Source organism: Limanda limanda, chromosome 3, assembly GCF_963576545.1.
Source record: "Limanda limanda chromosome 3, fLimLim1.1, whole genome shotgun sequence".
NCBI classification, from domain to species: Eukaryota; Metazoa; Chordata; class Actinopteri; order Pleuronectiformes; family Pleuronectidae; genus Limanda; species Limanda limanda.
This window is the reverse complement of record NC_083638.1, coordinates 32,651,214-32,667,721: the sequence shown is the minus strand read 5'-3', so window position 1 is coordinate 32,667,721 and position 16,508 is coordinate 32,651,214. Positions and strand designations below refer to the sequence as shown.

Sequence of the window (16,508 nt, the reverse complement as noted above, 5' to 3'; positions counted from 1 at the left end):
AAACTGGTTTCATGAACATGGCAGTGAGTTGAGAACCCAGTACAACCTTTGGAATGTGGTAGAACAGGAGATTTGGAGCATGAATTTGATACAGTCATGTCAACATGGAGCAGAATGTCAGATATGTCCAATATCATTTTCTGTGTATCTCAGCTGAACATAACTGAAAACATGTTTATAATAGCACTGTAAAATATGCACACTTTTACATATCTTTAAATAAAATATGTTGACTTGATAATAACCAGCCATAACAAATGACGATGATAGGAGAAAACAACAGAAAAATATTGAATTGTAACATGGTTGTACCTCTCCCTCCCTCCCTCCCTCCCTCCCTCCCTCTCTCTCTCTGTGTATGCTTACAGATGTGATGCTCCTCACATGAGTGGATGGCCCCTTGTGTACCAGACATGACAGCAGAGGAACCTGTTGGCCTGTGGGTGTTGAGCCCAGTTGGGGAGGTCAAGTTACTGCCTGAACATAGGCTGAAGGAGGAACGCAACAGCTGCGATCCAGAAGTAACGTGCTATCACACAGAGACACCCAGGGAGGTGTCTGCAGCAGTCACTGACAGGTAACTCTATCACCTCTGTAGAACTGTTTAATGAGAGGATTAACTGCATCTCTACACAAAATACTACTGGGAAAGCATTCAATCAATCAATCAATTAATCAGATTTTATTTGTATAACCCATATTCACGTATTCACATTCTGTTTTAAATCGTCAAAAGACCATCACTCCTTTGCTTGCCCTGCTGCTGCAGTATTGCTACCAGTTGCTTCAGCCCCTCCACCACCCCATCATCCACCTGTAGGCTCAGACGGGGGTTATAAGTATTTGCTCATCACTCTCTATCTATGCAATCATATCTGGGGGAGTGATGAAGTCGTAGTTTAGACGCCAAACACTAACATTTTCTACTATTGCAATAAATACTTGTGAATGTGAGTTGCCTGACTGAACTTTCTGTAAGATCTTGACAGATCTGAATGGAACTCCTGACACACAGGGTGTTAATATGATCCCAGTGTAGTTTGGATGAGGATTATTTATTGCTATATGTCATCTGCATAATAGTGATAACAGTCTATGACATGACAGTGTCTAAGAAGCTTTCTCACACGGTTGAACTACTAACAACACACAATTAAAGTCAATGTTTACAAAAGAAATCCTCAGAAACCCACAAACAGGTGTAAACTTCCATCCTCTGACATGTTTTCTCATACTGTACCAGTGTGTGTGCTGAGGAGCTGTTCTGCAGGATCTGCCATGAAGACAGGACTTCAGGGGAACTGCTGTCCCCCTGCGAGTGCTCTGGTAGCCTGGCCATGGTGCACCGGGCCTGCCTGGAGCAATGGCTCACCACATCCAACAGCAGCCACTGTGAACTCTGCCAACACCAGTTTGCACTCAAGCACCTGCCGAAACCTCTCACTGAGGTAGGGCTAGTTAAACACAGCATTGTCAGTGGTAGTTGTACATGATAACTAATCAGCACACTGCTCCTCAGCATTAATTCTTACATTTTTCTACCTCTACACAAATTTAATGGGCAGTGACAAACTACTAAAAACCTGGACCAAAAAAAAAGTAAAACTATCTGTACAAATGAAAAGTATAATTTATTACTGGAGTGAGTCTAAGGGTGGCTGAACATGTATGGAGATCGAGAAATCACATCTTATACACATAAACAATGTTGATTTTATACACATCCAAAGGTTAATTTTGGTTCCCAGCTTTCGATTCAGGGCACAGACTGATATTAATATGTTTACCACATTCTGCAAAAACTAAAAAGGACAGTGTAGTAGCACGTTTTTAAATAGTTTCTTCAAAGTGAAACCAAGCTCTATTATTACAAATGTAATAAACCAATGTTATGGGTCAGCTGTTTTTTCTCAATGAGACAGCAGACGTCTTGGCCAGTAGGAGGAGCTTCTTGGGGGAGTAGCTGCCTTCACGTTGGAGGACCTGCTGCTGTTAGCTGGACCTCTTGTGCTGCTAAAGCCACTTAGCCTGAGAGCCAGATTAGATGGTGTTTCCTACCCTCACTGCTCTGCAGACAACAGACCTCCTTCCTACTTTTCCTGTTGCATGTGTGGTCAGAGCTAGTAATCTGCTTATTAAGCTCTGCCGGGTTAAGCTACATCAGTGACCAGCATAAATCTGCTGTCAGGCAGTGCTGGACACATGCTTAAACATGCATAGTAACAAGGGTAACTAGGGTTACCTGCTAATGTAGAGCGCTAGTGCTGGATGATAATTTGGCATAGCTATCATTAAAAACACTGAGATACAATTCTCAATAATTATATTCAAGCAACACTGGGTCGTTTGTATTCTACAGTTGAAATATGTTTTCAGAACTGATTCAATATATAATTCATCTTAAGTAACCTATTGTCCTTAAAACCTATTATGTAAGTTGGGCTAATCACTCTCATTGAGGAAAACATGTACCTTTGCACAGTGCATTCGTTTTAAATCAAATCTTAAGCTAAATACAACATGGTCTAATTTAAAGAATGATTCCTAATTTAAATTTGGAGATGACACATAATATAAATTAATCAATATATACATATTTGACTGTGAGAGGATTGAGATTCAATATCATTCCTAACTGCCCATGGCAGTGGATTTTACTGGTGAATGTAGAAATTACCCAAGTACATTTACCTTACCCCAGTACTCTACCCAGTTTTGAATTACATATTCTTCAGTTGAATATCAATAAGATTGACTCAATACATTTTCTGCCAAACGGTCTTTTCAACCCAATCATACTTTAATGAACAAATCAATTATTATTTTAGCAATTTAGTAATTATAATTTAAGACTTTGCATAGATGCCTTAAACTAGTTATATTATTATTTTTGGTATTAATATAATTCATATAAAAATCTATACATTGTCATATTATTACTTTTAATTGAGTAAAATATCAGAGTGCTTTGATAAATATATAAACTGTGATCCTATTGTTTATTGACCCTTTGTGCATTTGAATCATGACATTATGATACCATTTTAGTCGAGAAGTTTGAGCATTTCTTCAAAGCTGTTTCAGGGTTCTAATACGTTTGACTTCAACACTTTTAGCACTGAGACCTTACCCAAAATTCCACCTCTTCCTGCAGGCAACCGTTCATAAGATACAAGTATTTAGCACCACCTTTTGGTCAAACGCTGTATTTTCTATCAGAGGTATTCTATTTACACACAATTGTGTACATATTAGAGAAGACCCCAAACTGCCCACCACCAAGGTCCTGGCTTTCACTTGTCTCTTGTGATGTACTGTTAACCAACGTAAACCCTTCTCCTTCGCTGCAGTGGTTGTGTGCTCCATCTATGCAGCAGCAGAGGAGGACATTGTGTGGTGATGCAGTATGTTTCCTGTTCATCACGCCACTGGCCAGCCTGTCAGGATGGCTGTGTGTTCAGGGAGCCATGGACCTCTATTACACTAATGCCATGGAGGCCTTGGGGCTGCTGGTCCTCACCCTGGCTCTGTTAACCATCTATGTCTTCTGGACCATGGTAAGTTCAGGGTCTACAGTGCTTGTTCACAGAATAGTTGGTGATCACTCTCTGTGGATTCAATCACAATGAGCAGCCCCTTTCACACTATTCATCATTTGATTTGGCAAATATGTGTTTGGACCTACTGTTGATAAACAATAGACGGCCCTACATGTGTACATAAAGCTTTGGCTACATATCTCCTTTGTTCTAAAGACAAAAGGAGAGCACCCAGAACTCAGACTCCCATAGTCCACCAGGTTTTCATACCTGAGTGGTCTATCCCATCTTGCAGCCACCACTTGTCAGTCTGGCTCCCTGGCTGTGATGTCACCATGTCACATAAAAAGGCAGCTCACCCTCTTCTCTCTCTCTTCTGACTTCTACAAGGAATAACCACTCTCTTTAACCGCGCGACACCAACTCACACACACGTCTTGTCAAAACTCAACACACACACATGACCTCAGCCACAAAGTCTAACCATCCGATAATGGCCTTTTGTTTTTGTAGTCACAGCTCCCATTTTGACCCACACACATACTATCTCACACACCCATTTAAACATACACACACACACACACCTGTATATAGTGAGAACATTTTTATTTATCTTTTGTGTTTTCTTAATTTAATTTTGTATGGAAAAAGTTTTGCTTGAACACACTTGCTGTCTGTTTATCAATGTTGCACAACTGTGAATTTCGCTCTTCACTGCCAAGATCTATAAATCCTTTAACCTTTGTTAACCTGATATAGTGATTTTGATTATAGTTGTTATTCTAATTATTAAGCAGAGTCTAAATTGGTAAATTGGTCTTGGTGCCTCATGGTAACTTGAAAATCAATTAAAGTTATTATTTAGTATTAATGTTTCTAATTTTATATTTATAATCCTCGGGCAGCCAAATGTATGGTGAATGTATGGATGTCCAAAGGCAAATCATATGGAAGGGAACTTTTCTGATTCAAGATGGTTATTTGTTTCTCAGGTATCTGTGCGCTACCACGTGCATCTGTTCAAGACATGGAAGAAAACTGACCAGAGAGTGCGACTGCAGATTCCCTTGTCCGGCCACATTACACACCATCAACAGACCCTGTCCATAAACAGCCTTGGCAAAACCACCAACAAAGAGACTATAGTCTAGACTACACTGTACAATACTGAACACACCTCAAATGAGGGGGGTGAGGAACATGCCCATACTAAACAGCGGGCTTGAAGCCACTCGGACTCCTCCAAGAGGTTAAACCAGCCTTTGCAACCTTTTCCCTACAAACATTACAGTGGAAACCAAGACCCAGGAACAGCTGCATCACTGTGGCAGCTGCGGGGTGCTTTGTCATTTCTCACACAGTGTCATCGTTTTCCTGAATAATAGTGATATGACTGGACAAATGTCGCTGCATGTAATCAGAACAAGATCACCGACAGATCTGTTGTTCTGTTCTTATACTCTCACCAAGCACTTTTTGAGGAACATCACAGTAATACTGCTTTCAAAACTCTGTTTTTCATTGCATTGATTCCATCAGATGTTTGAAATTTCCCTCTGAGCTTCTTCTCCTTGTTGACATGTCACTCGTGTGTCTTTACTCTGCACATTCCTGCTGCCAATCTGCACCCAAAGATTATACTGGATTCACATCTGCTGACTGTGGATGTCACTGAACTGACGTGTTCAGATTACCACTTTGAGACTTTTACTTTGTGAAATGGAGCATTAACCTGCTGGAAGGGTCCATTAGAAGATGATAATCTGTGCCTAAAAGGGGATGAGCATGTTCAGCAACAATACTCAGATAAACTGCAACACTTAAATCATGATTGATTTGTATTAAAACCCGAATTGTATAAAAAAAAAAAAACATAATTTATGATCATCACACCACAACCAACAGGTTTGACTGTTGACACAGGGATTCATGGTTGTCTCTATGGATTCATGCTGTTGACTCCAGATTGTGACTCTGTGTCACTGCAGCCTAACTCTTCTGTTGTTGGCTGACAGGAGAGGAGCCTGATGTGGGCTCTGCTGTCTCCAGGTTGGATGTGTTGTTGCCTCAAAGGAGGTTATATATTCATTGCTGTCTGTTTGTGGGTTTCTTAGCAAGATTTAGGAAAAACTACTGTTCATGAAAAGTTGTGAAGGGATGGGACATTAACAGAACCATGGCTTTTTTGCACTTTGTTTAAAATGGTGAGATAAGGCCTTAGGGGAGGTATGTGCTCTTGGAGTGCCAGTTCATTTTGAGATGCTTCTGTGCTCACCCCAGTTGTAAAGAGTGGATATGTGCAGTAGCTCTTTGGTCAGCTCCAACCAGTCTGACCTTTCTCCTCTGATCCCTCTCATTAACACAGACCTGCTGCTCACTGGACCGTTTTTATTTAGTCTCCATTCTTAGTAAAAACAGACACAGAAAACTCAAACCAACAATTGAGTCATAGTCACATATCTTTCCGATATTGGTTAATTGCTGCCACATGATTGGCTGACTGCATTATAGCAAGGCTAAGCAGGTATACAAGTCTACCTAATAAAGAGCTTGATAAAATGCAGTTATTGACTTAAGGTTAGCAATGCTATAATTAAGGTGCACCTTGAACCTGAATATTCATTAGCTGTTTAACTTGACTTATTCCTGCACAGTTAATTGATGCTCTACTCATCATTCAGCTGATGTTAAAGGTTCCACCTGTATGTACGGTATTTGCAGATGGTTGGGTTTTATTCGTTCAAGTTTATCTGCCCTGAGTTTTGCTGCCTAGTCCCCAAGGCAAGTGAATGGAAAGTTGTTTTTGATGCTCAAACACAAATGTATACAACAAAAATTCAGTTTAACTAAACTGAACTGAACTAAAATAATTCATGAAAATTGGTTGAATATTTACATTGCCACAAATATTTGCAAAATTCCATGTGAATCAGTACGTTTTATACCCAAATGTCGACCAATTGAATTGTGTTATGAGATGAATTATTTGAGCACATCATGGCCTTAAATTGTTACTTCCCAGGACATTTGACTTCTCTCTTCATCAACATGCACCTCATTTTCTTCATCCATCTGGAATCAAACCTGGGATTGTGTGGTTGATACAAACCCCCTGTTGTCTTGGTCTTTCTGGTGTAGAGGGGGAGTCATGTACGGCGAGCGGCAGTGAGACTGTACTAAAGTACAGAGATCTTTGTCCTCAACACTGATGTTAATGCATTAACACACTGATGTTAAATTAACAGGGACAATATTTCCCAGTGTCACAAATTCAGGTAAGCACGTTAGCAGACTAACACGTTTTATCTTCAGTAAAGACTGATGGGCCTATCATCACTCAGATGTATGCTGGTAAACTGACTGACTCTGGCACAGTGGGTCATGTAGTCCCTCTTCAATAGTTACTCGTGGGAATACAGGACTCCAGTTGGTGAAAGAAAAGGAAATCTGCTCCACTTTTGATTTAATCTCTTGTCGTGAGCATTGGCATAAGGAAAACCTGTTATTTACCATTGGCAAATAAACTGCTTTTCTAACACTAACAGGGTGACCAAGACAGCCTTCAGTAACTTTTGCAGTGACTGGCATCCAGTACTGTGATGTATCATGTGATTAGGGATGTTTCCATCAGCCTTTTTTTTTTAAATCTCACATTCCAAAATGTCATCTTGTCAACGCAAAGTGCGAAAAACCTTTTAGATTTCCTGACATACAGCCAATGTGCTGGAGCAAATTGACATCACAACTGAAACTATCACAGCAATTATAGTTTATGTCATATTAAAAATGATGAGTTTGATGTGGATGTTTTTGAACTGTAATTGTTAAATATCTTGAGCAGCATGATTGCACCCCCGGATGAAAAATCTTAATAGTAAGAAATGGGTCATTCCTTGCAACTCGCCCAGAATTCACAACTTTTGTTTCTCCTTAACCAATGAAAAACTTGAAATTCACGGTTCTCGCGAAATGACTTTAGTGTGGCCCCGTATGATTTTGTTGTCATCCAAGAAAGAATCATTTGCAATATAGTTGTTACAGAATGTTTTACAGTGACGAATAAAACCCATTTTCTACCAAATGGTGAATGGTGTATTTATATACATTTTTCAGTCTTGATGACCACTCCAAGCGCTTTACCAGAATTATCAAAATACAGTATCTGTTCTTGCTTCCACATTTTGATTGTGTAGTAGCACATCTACAAGTTACTGGACTACACAAAAAGTACATAGCTGAAAAAGCCACAGCTATTTGATTGTATATTTACCTGGATGATTACTTTTATTTCTGACACTTTGTGGCAACATGCTACTCATTATTGCAGAGATAAGTTAAAGTGTCATACAACTCCATGAATTTGGTATATTTTTCACAGGTTACAATTTAATACTTAGTATATTTGTACCATGTAGAGTTTAAGGCCTTTTTGTTCAATGCTTTTATTGGGTGCATGATATCTGAACCGTACAGCTTTTAAGTTGTCTTGTTACACACTACATGATTCCATCTTGCTCCATGTGTCTTAACAATATATTAATCATAGCTCCTCAGCTCAATACACACACACAAACGTTTCTTCCTGTGCGTTGTCATGAGCTTTCTCTGCATTTATGATCCTAACCCTTATTATAAACACAATATTTATTATTTCAAATACACACGTTCATTTAAAATCAAATCAAGGCAAAACTCATACCTTGTGCAGCTAGAGAGGTTAAAAGAGGGAACAAGTAAGGATTATTGAGGTTGATACGGTTACTGTAAGGCCTCTTCACAGTCAAACTAAAACATCATACTGTACTTTGTCAAAGTGACGCTCTGCATTGAACAACAGTAACACCACTCAGACATGCGTTCTGGAGTGTAGAGGCCTGAGCCGATCCAGAGTTTTCCAGGCAGATGTGAAGGAGAGCAGGAAGTGGATACAATCACATGACAGCGCAGTTTGTCTCATTAGATAGATCCTGGGAAAAAATTTGAAGTCACATGAAATTAGTTGCCATCAAGAAACTCATGCTGCTCTCACACAGTTTAGACAGTCTGGTTAAGCCTGAACATGCAGTTAGGAGAAGATACAGCAAATGAGCCAAGAAGCAACTTCATCATATAAGGTAACGCAGACTGACAGATAAAGACCCCAGGGGCTCAAACAAATGGGTTTAGCATGCTGCGGAGTCAAACAAAGACCACAGCAAATCTAACATGTATCAAACAAGCCACGCACAACACAGCAGTTCCGAGAAGACAAGCAGAGGAGAAAGTCCCTCGGTGCGTAGATAGGCAACACCCCCCCCCCCTCACCTACTGTCTTCTCTGCATTCAAGACACAGAACAACACTTCTTTTTCTTTGGCTTCAATGTGGGCAGGAAAAAAAGTGAGATGAAGTTTCAAAAACTAAAGAATTTTCGAAAGTATCTGAAGGCTCTGTACACAACACTGAACTTTCTTGTGGGCTGGTTTAAGTCAGTATGTTACCTTTCTCTGAAAATGCTGGATGTCACTGCCTGCGACAAATTCTTCAAACTCCAGCTCCTTTTCCTCGTCCCCTCTGCTCGTCATCCACACCCTGCGCTCAGACATCTCCTGAAAAAGTACCACAGGACTCTTGAGATGAGTCGGCACAGAATAAGCAGACAAGCATTTCTACTTAAATATACACAAAAAAAGAAAAGAAGCTGTGTCATCACTTTGATGAGGCTCTACAACATTGACTTACATTAAGGCCATGGGCACTGGCATTTTAAGGAAAATAAATCCAAATGTGTTAAAATGTCTGATTGGTAGGCTTTGGGCCCATTAATGCCACCATCCCACATTTCCAGGGTCCTGGAAGCCCCACCCTTTTTGCCTCACACTGCAGGTTGTCCCTTTAAAGCGGACATATGCAGTTATGCGTGTGTGGCAGCGTCCAGGTAGCAACCAAGTAGCCCCTACCTGTCTGGCTTAACCCTTAGTGTATTTTCACATGACAGAGTTTTACTTTGTGTCCTAGCATCCATGCTAAGTTGGCATTATCATCTTTTTCTTCATTAGGCCGGTTTGTTTTTTTATAGCGTTGCATAATATAAAGTCAGGTAAATCATCATCTAGCATTTGAGGGGAACTCTGTTCAAATAAATATTTCTGACCCCTGGTAGCAAGGTCCAACCTCAAGGTTCACTAGTCTTCATCCTTTTGCCCATTATGTATATACACCAATTATGACTGCAGTGATTAGAGCACTGTGTAAAGGTGTATTCTGAGGGCTGTAGTTTGACTCAGTTACCTCATGGTTTGGGTTCAGGAGGACCACCCTTACATCAGAAATGGGGCCCCAGCTCCTGTGGCCCTGCAGAACCAGGTCCCCAGAGTCAGCCTCCGTTTCGGCTCCTGCTGCCCAGATCTGTTTGTTGAAACAAACACAATTGCTCTTAAGAGAGTAGTGTCTCCATTGTGGGTCAGTGTAAGTTTCAGTTATGGTATTATAAGAACAGCTCAACAATTACAAACTACCCACTGTGAGTATCTGCCAGCCAGCCAGGACACAGGAGGAGGGGATGTGGAAGGAAATGTCTTCAGAGAGTGGATAAATCCTCCGAACGACCCAACCCCCCAGTGGCTGCCCCTGGAAAGCACAAATGAGAAAAATACACCACAAAATATTGAATGCAACTTAGTGTAGCCAAGGTGGCACTGTGGTCTTTTCAGTATCAGTTAGACGCGCACCAGGGAAATGGCAAGAGGAAAAGCTGGACATAGAGAAGCAAACCAGGAAGGTAAAATGTTATTTCGGTACAAATGTATCAAAAGATGAACACTAAGGTTACTATGGAAGATTACAATGCAATGTTGGGAGAGAGGGACCAGGAATAGTTGTGTACCATCAGGTTTTAGCTCTGACCGAGCTATAATGAAAACAAAGTGATTTTTATGGAGGTAAGGATGCTAATGATAGACGATGGGGATTATGTGGCTGGATGTTCACAGATTCTTCACATGCGCAGGGTCAACTTGGAAGACGGTTGTGAGACTTTCCGAAAACATTGCAAGTTTCTTTGTGAGATATGTTTAGGAATTACTCATGTTGTTGAGCTTTTATTCCCACAGTGCCTAAAATGTTCTTTCTCCTCATTGTGTAGTGCTGCATCAGGTTGATGGTTTGTTGCCACTGTGTTTGCACTTGATAGCACAAAGAGAATCTAGCAAGCATAGAGATACTGCACCATATCACTGGATGCACTGAATAATGACAAAGTTCATGCACTGAGATTAGTTTCCTAGTTGGTTTACTTTCAAGCACTTTGTTAACTTAAGTCATGTACTTCAGACAAATGTATAAGTACCCAAGACCCCTAAATATAATAGTGTGCTGTGTGTGTCACACATCTCAGAAGGCTACAATAGAAAGAAGGATTTTTTTTAAATGGGTCAATAATTGTCTTAATGACCACTCTAAGCCTTTTAGATTAAAAGTCACATTCACTGCTTCTGTACAGTTTTTTTTCTATCACACACTGATGACACATCCATAAGGAACAGTATGGGGGCTCAGTGTCTTGCCAAAGATCGTAGCACTGACTTCCTTGTTAGTGGGTGACCCGATCCCATAAAGTGAATAAAATGCTGCATTTTTAAACTTTAAATCCAGTGCACTTGGCCCTCTTAACAATACCATAACTCATCCATCAAGCATTAAACAAAGTGTGTGAGACGAAACTGCATTTTCAGTCACACCAACATTACGGATTATGACAAAGAGTCATATTGATGTAGATGGTGATCTGGAGTCAGTTCTCCACTGTGCCTCAGAAATCAAACACAATGTACCAACTTATCTTCCTTAAAGTCATAGTCAAGGCTTTGTAAAAATGGGTAAGTCTGCTTTGGCTCTCATGTCAGTGTTTGACATCCATTTTTCTTAAGAAAAGTTGCCATGAAATCACAAAAAAAAAAATCCTACAACAAAAGAGCCTTTGAAATCATGAACAGTATTAACAATGCACACAATATTAGGAATGTGGCAACTGATGAATAATCACTGCAGGAAAATCTTCCCCAGAAGATATCCATTTAGAGAATGGATGCATAGTCTCCAGTATGGGCCATCTCTAAAAAACACTGGACCCTATATTTTCAATAATGCAGCCACATGTGGGGTTAATGCTCTTGTTTAAGTTGTTAGAAATCAATAAATTTGCAGTGTGAATGCACAGCTGAGATAACCCAGATGACATCAGCCGTTATTAGGACATAAAACTGTTTCCACAGTCAGAGTTGTACCGACACCCATGTCACGATGAAATAGCAAAAAATATAAAAACACATGCCAATTCTTGATTGTAATAAGTACAAATAAAGAAAAATCTGCTATGTGCCGCATTACAGCCTTACTGTGTCACTGTTGTTCTTCAATCTGACATATTTTCCATCCATGTCAACTTCTACCACGCTCACAGGACCATGGTTTGTTGATCGACCGGACATTTTGTAGGCAGGCGAGTTGCCAGAGGCTCCCTCGTGTTTTCGTTTTTTCCCTCTGAGTTTGCGGCTGCTGTGTTCATGGGTTCGAGGAATGGCCGAGTGCTGGGAGGGGCTAGGTGACAGCTGCAATCTGACAGAAACATGGAAATCATTTATTTGGTTTGCAGCAACTGGGAACTAAAATGGCAGCCACACAACATGAGCCAAGGGACCATGGTATATTTTCACTTTTGAGTGCAGACAGTAAAATGTTTATGTAAATGAGTGATGTCCACAGCTGTACCTCTGCTCCTCCACTTCAAGCATCTTCCTGTAAGCATTGATCTCCATGTCTAGAGCGAGCTTGATGTCAAGCAGGTTCTCGTAGTCTTCCAGCTTGCTGTTCATCTGACTCCTCATGTCCAGCAGCTCCTGCTCCTTCTCACACAGTTTCTGCTGCCAGACCTCCCTCTCCCTGTCCAAAGTCCTCTCCAGCCCCTGAGAGTGGATCTCCAGCTCCATTTTCTGAACGAGAGGTAGGATGAAGAATATGAGGGTCAATGTTAGCATCAGCAAACAATTGTTACCACATCATTGCCTACAATAGACACTACGGAACAAAGCCAGATAAAAAAAATACATGCAATACAGAGATCTAAACACAAGAACACCTGCATTGTAAACAAGCAGTTACCCCACTTACAGGCTTTCAACAACCACACTCAAACTCAACGATACAACAGCACAGTATAAACATATGAATGTATAGCACAATAGATCAGCTGGTCAGTTCTGGAAAGGCGAGTCTTGTATTATAGAAGAATAACAAAGTACTTCTGAACTTTAAACTCTTAAGTTTAAGTGCACACAGTGCTGTCTTGTGTTGTTATGGACTTACATCTTTCTGGTACTGCTGGAGTTGGAGGCTGAGGCTCTCTATTCTGAGCCTTGTGCTGACTAGTTCGTCTTTGGTGGTTGACATAACATCGTTTTTCTCCAGTGCAGCCTGCTGGGCATTCTCTAACTGAAGCACAGGAAGAACTCCATGTAAGCACAATGAACTTCGATCATTACATCAGAAACTTGGTGTTATAAATATGGACATGCATCTTGTAGGACAAGTTCTGTGTTAGCACCTTTGAACTGAAGGTCTTGTCGAGGTCTGCTTTATACTGCTGAAGCTGAACGTTATAGTCCTGGCGAAGATGCTGCATTGTTTCAGACAGTTTACTCTCAAAGTCTTTCTGTCTTCCCGTGTCCATCTCCACCAAGCGGCTCTCGTACCGGCTTCGGATCTCCAAGACCTCCTTCAAAATATAAACCACTGTGACTCGTGTGAAACACTTCTTTCAGAGAGAGACAATCAGCTGTTGGAATTAGACGTGGGTCGAGGTGAACTAATTAACCGCTTGTGCATGCGTGCAGGCAGGTGGGGGTCTGGGTTACCTGCTCACTGACATTCCCCTGGAGTTCTAGCTGCTCTTTGAGTGTCTGCACCTGGTTCTCCAGCTCCACCCTTCTCAGGATCTGTGAGTTCAGCTGGTTCTTGGTCTCCGACATGTCACCCTCTACCTGGTCACACAGATTCTCTTCATTTGGCAATACCCAACACAATCAGCATCACAGTCAATCTGTACCATCATCACCTACATCTGTCTGTCATAGATGTGGCCCTTAAATGCCAGTCCCTGTTAGCTTTTGACAAATTTCAATAATTGCTGTATATGAACAAAATACCAGTATTTACAACTTTGATAAGAAGAAACAGATGGTTACAAAATGGAAAAATATATTGTAAGTATATATTCATAAGAAAATGTCTGATAGAGATGAAGGGAGCAGCAATGACACATGATCTGACAAATGTAAACCCCCTTAATCCTACCCTACAAGAAAATATGAATTAAGACAATTTGTAATTTGCAAGGAACCAGTTTGACACTTGTGTATACTCACCTGAAAAGAGCTTTATTTTTGTTATCCCCAGACTGAGCCCTTTATGTCTGCATTGAGAGTGTGTCCTCTTCCACAGTGTGCGAAATATTTCTACAGTAGCCCACAAAAGACAACCCAAACCCTGTCTCTACAGAACACAAATAGTTTCTCCTACACATTGAAAAGGAAATTCTATTCAACTGGCTGCAATCTGTGACCACCAAATGTCACTCCATCCTTTAAGACTGTAAGTACTTTGTTGATGTGTCAGAACTAAATAAAGTATTTACCACACAGCAGCACAATGTCGTATGAATAAATATTCATTATTAATGCAGCACGTAATGCTGTATACAATGGCCTTTGCTGTATGGTATGTTTTATTCTAATTGGCATCTACAGGATGGCTTCAAACAGGATGTCAGTGCTGATGCAGTGACAATAGAGATATTTAATCTTAATTTACGATAACTGAATTCATCACAATTAACAAGTGTATGGAGTAATCCATCATAAACAAGAGTATTGGCAAAAATAACTTTCTGATCTGATGATCGTGTCATAGTAAAAGTTATAGATCCAACATCAGATTCATCCCCTGGGGACTATGAATTTCCAAAGATTCAGTTACAATCTGTCCAATAGTTACAAACAGTAGGGGACTGACTGAATGGACTTTTGTGCTAGTGTGGATAAAAAATAAAATCCCTCAACAGCTGCAATTTATCATCTCATTTGTTTAAGCCGAAACTAATTGTTATATTTCAGCTGTTTATTGGGATACATAAGTGAGCTAAATAGACTGACTTAACACAATTGGGTTAAGTTAATTCTCCAAATTAAAAAAGAGGCTTTGTGGGCCTCAAACCTGGCGATGAAACAACATATCAGTACACTCACTACCGTAATAGACACGAGTACGAGTAAATATAGCTTTGGCTCATACATTTTCCAGCTGGCCCTGCAGGTCAGTAAAGTCGTCCTGGAGTCTCTTGTGCTCAGAGAGCAGCTTTGTGCATTCAGCATCCTTGGAGCTCAGCGTGGCCTCAAGTCTCCTCCACTGGGCCAAAGCATTCGCCAGATCCCCCTCCTTCTTCTGGTTCCTGGAGATGGAGAACATCAGAGGAATTGTGAGCCCCATAGAAGACAACCTCACTCGTTTTCTGTTAAACTCCATTCAAATATTTGTACACATAATTGCATATTTTAACTTGAGAACCATTCACATTTTGTTATAAACCTTCCATACCCAGATATCTTTCAGCCAGGAGATCCAATCTTATAAAATAATATATAATGAGCGATATTCTCAAGCCTGCATTGTTAGGAGATGGAATTTATTTTGACCACATTTAACTGAGGGCAATCTGAAAAATATGTAGTCAACCTCAGTTTAAGGAAACTTACCTGCTACTGATGTACACCAGGAACTGATACATTATCTTACTAGGGATCAATACTCAGACGGGCACATATTTAATGACTCGGACTTTTAAAGATTTTTGTCTGTCGTCTCTAATCACGCCACTGGTGCAGGGAGTAGTAGATTAGAAGTAGGATTAGAAGTGTGACACCCGAGGCTGAGTGGGCAGAATCAACCAGGAGTTATACACCTGTGCAGGGGCTTCTAACAGCATGCCGGAAGAACGCTCTGAATAAGGTGGTGGGACCATAGAGGTGGGACCATGGAGGGAGGACTACAGGCTGGTCGTGTTGTAGCATCACCGCCACCTCACGCGAACCTCTCTACCTGGCCTGAAGTTTCCTGTTGTCCTCGCGCAGGTTCCCGTAGTCGATCTGCAGACGGGCCCTCTCCCCGGCCAGGCCGTCCAGCGAGCTTCTGACATCAGCCAACTCCTGCTCGTAAAGCCGCCGCACGTTGCCCATCTCCCGTCTAGTCGACTCGTCCTTCTCCTCCAGCTGACCCAGCATGGAGGAGCGCTCGCTTTCCAGCTCCTGGACCCGCTGGATGTAGTTGGCGAGGCGGTCGTTGAGTTGTCGAAGCTCATCTTTCTCATGGATGCGGGACAGGCGGGACGGGCTGGTGCTGGAAGCGGACAGGCCGGCGGCTGCGCTGCGGCGGGATGCGTTGCGGCTGGAGCGGCCGCTGGTGGGGAAGGGGGTGGAGGTGGCAGAGGCCATGATGACGCTGCTTAGCAGGTAATCCACAGGACCGATCTGATCAAGTCACAGTGAACTGCTGCCGATCAACAGTGACCGTGACGACAAACTGCTTCTGCTCCCGGGGAGCCGCGGCTGGACCATATCACGTGTTCAACACGTTCACAGCTGACAGCAATCACAGCTGACCAGCTGACGTCATCAGCACCAAGAGACCCACACATAGCACTTCCGCCTGTCCCTGTCATAATACAACGATTGGCGGGCGTTTGTGTGTAATGTAAAAGTGAATTTTAGACTTTCGAAAATAATATTTGAGAAAAAAAATCTATGAAATGGAATAATACAGTAATCACGGGCGGTCTGTTTGCCTTGGATATGGCATCTTCAAATAATAGACACAACAGCAAATAATTATTCACTACCTTTATCCAAATTTTGTCATTAATTTGTCCGTTTGAGTTGAAATT

At 41.3% G+C, this 16,508-nt stretch overlaps 2 protein-coding genes across 3 annotated transcripts; one reads left to right on the top strand and one right to left on the bottom strand.

The window, feature by feature from the left end:
* Window positions 1–392: 392 nt before the first annotated feature.
* zgc:158785 (uncharacterized protein LOC791214 homolog) lies at window positions 393–4,690 on the top strand. Its single transcript, XM_061068827.1, has 4 exons — window positions 393–577; window positions 1,244–1,448; window positions 3,351–3,557; window positions 4,532–4,690. The coding sequence occupies exons 1-4, from the start codon at window positions 393–395 to the stop codon at window positions 4,688–4,690; spliced, it is 756 nt and encodes a 251-aa protein (XP_060924810.1).
* A 3,273-nt stretch (window positions 4,691–7,963) lies between these two features.
* lmnl3 (lamin L3) lies at window positions 7,964–16,165 on the bottom strand. Of its 2 annotated transcripts, XM_061068167.1 has the most exons (12): window positions 15,668–16,165; window positions 14,864–15,020; window positions 13,429–13,554; window positions 13,119–13,289; window positions 12,881–13,006; window positions 12,287–12,507; window positions 11,914–12,133; window positions 10,040–10,147; window positions 9,809–9,925; window positions 9,019–9,126; window positions 8,844–8,894; window positions 7,964–8,506 (listed from the first exon to the last, which is right to left on the bottom strand). In XM_061068167.1, the coding sequence occupies exons 1-11, from the start codon at window positions 16,057–16,059 to the stop codon at window positions 8,862–8,864; spliced, it is 1,779 nt and encodes a 592-aa protein (XP_060924150.1). In that variant the 5' UTR covers window positions 16,060–16,165; the 3' UTR covers window positions 7,964–8,506; window positions 8,844–8,861. The 2 variants fall into 2 exon arrangements, with proteins under 2 accessions (XP_060924150.1, XP_060924149.1); XM_061068166.1 differs by lacking the exon at window positions 8,844–8,894.
* Window positions 16,166–16,508: the final 343 nt, after the last annotated feature.

Coding starts and splice junctions, on each gene's coding strand:
- lmnl3 (XM_061068166.1), bottom strand. CDS start 16,059: ATGGCCTCTGCCACCTCCACCCCCTTCCCCACCAGCGGCCGCTCCAGC. Junction 13,555..14,863: donor TGCAGGGCCAGCTGGAAAAT/GTATGAGCCAAA, acceptor CTGTGTGACCAG/GTAGAGGGTGACATGTCGGA. Junction 13,007..13,118: donor ACAAGACCTTCAGTTCAAAG/GTGCTAACACAG, acceptor CCTGTGCTTCAG/TTAGAGAATGCCCAGCAGGC.
- zgc:158785 (XM_061068827.1), top strand. CDS start 393: ATGGCCCCTTGTGTACCAGACATGACAGCAGAGGAACCTGTTGGCCTG. Junction 578..1,243: donor TCTGCAGCAGTCACTGACAG/GTAACTCTATCA, acceptor ATACTGTACCAG/TGTGTGTGCTGAGGAGCTGT. Junction 1,449..3,350: donor TGCCGAAACCTCTCACTGAG/GTAGGGCTAGTT, acceptor CCTTCGCTGCAG/TGGTTGTGTGCTCCATCTAT.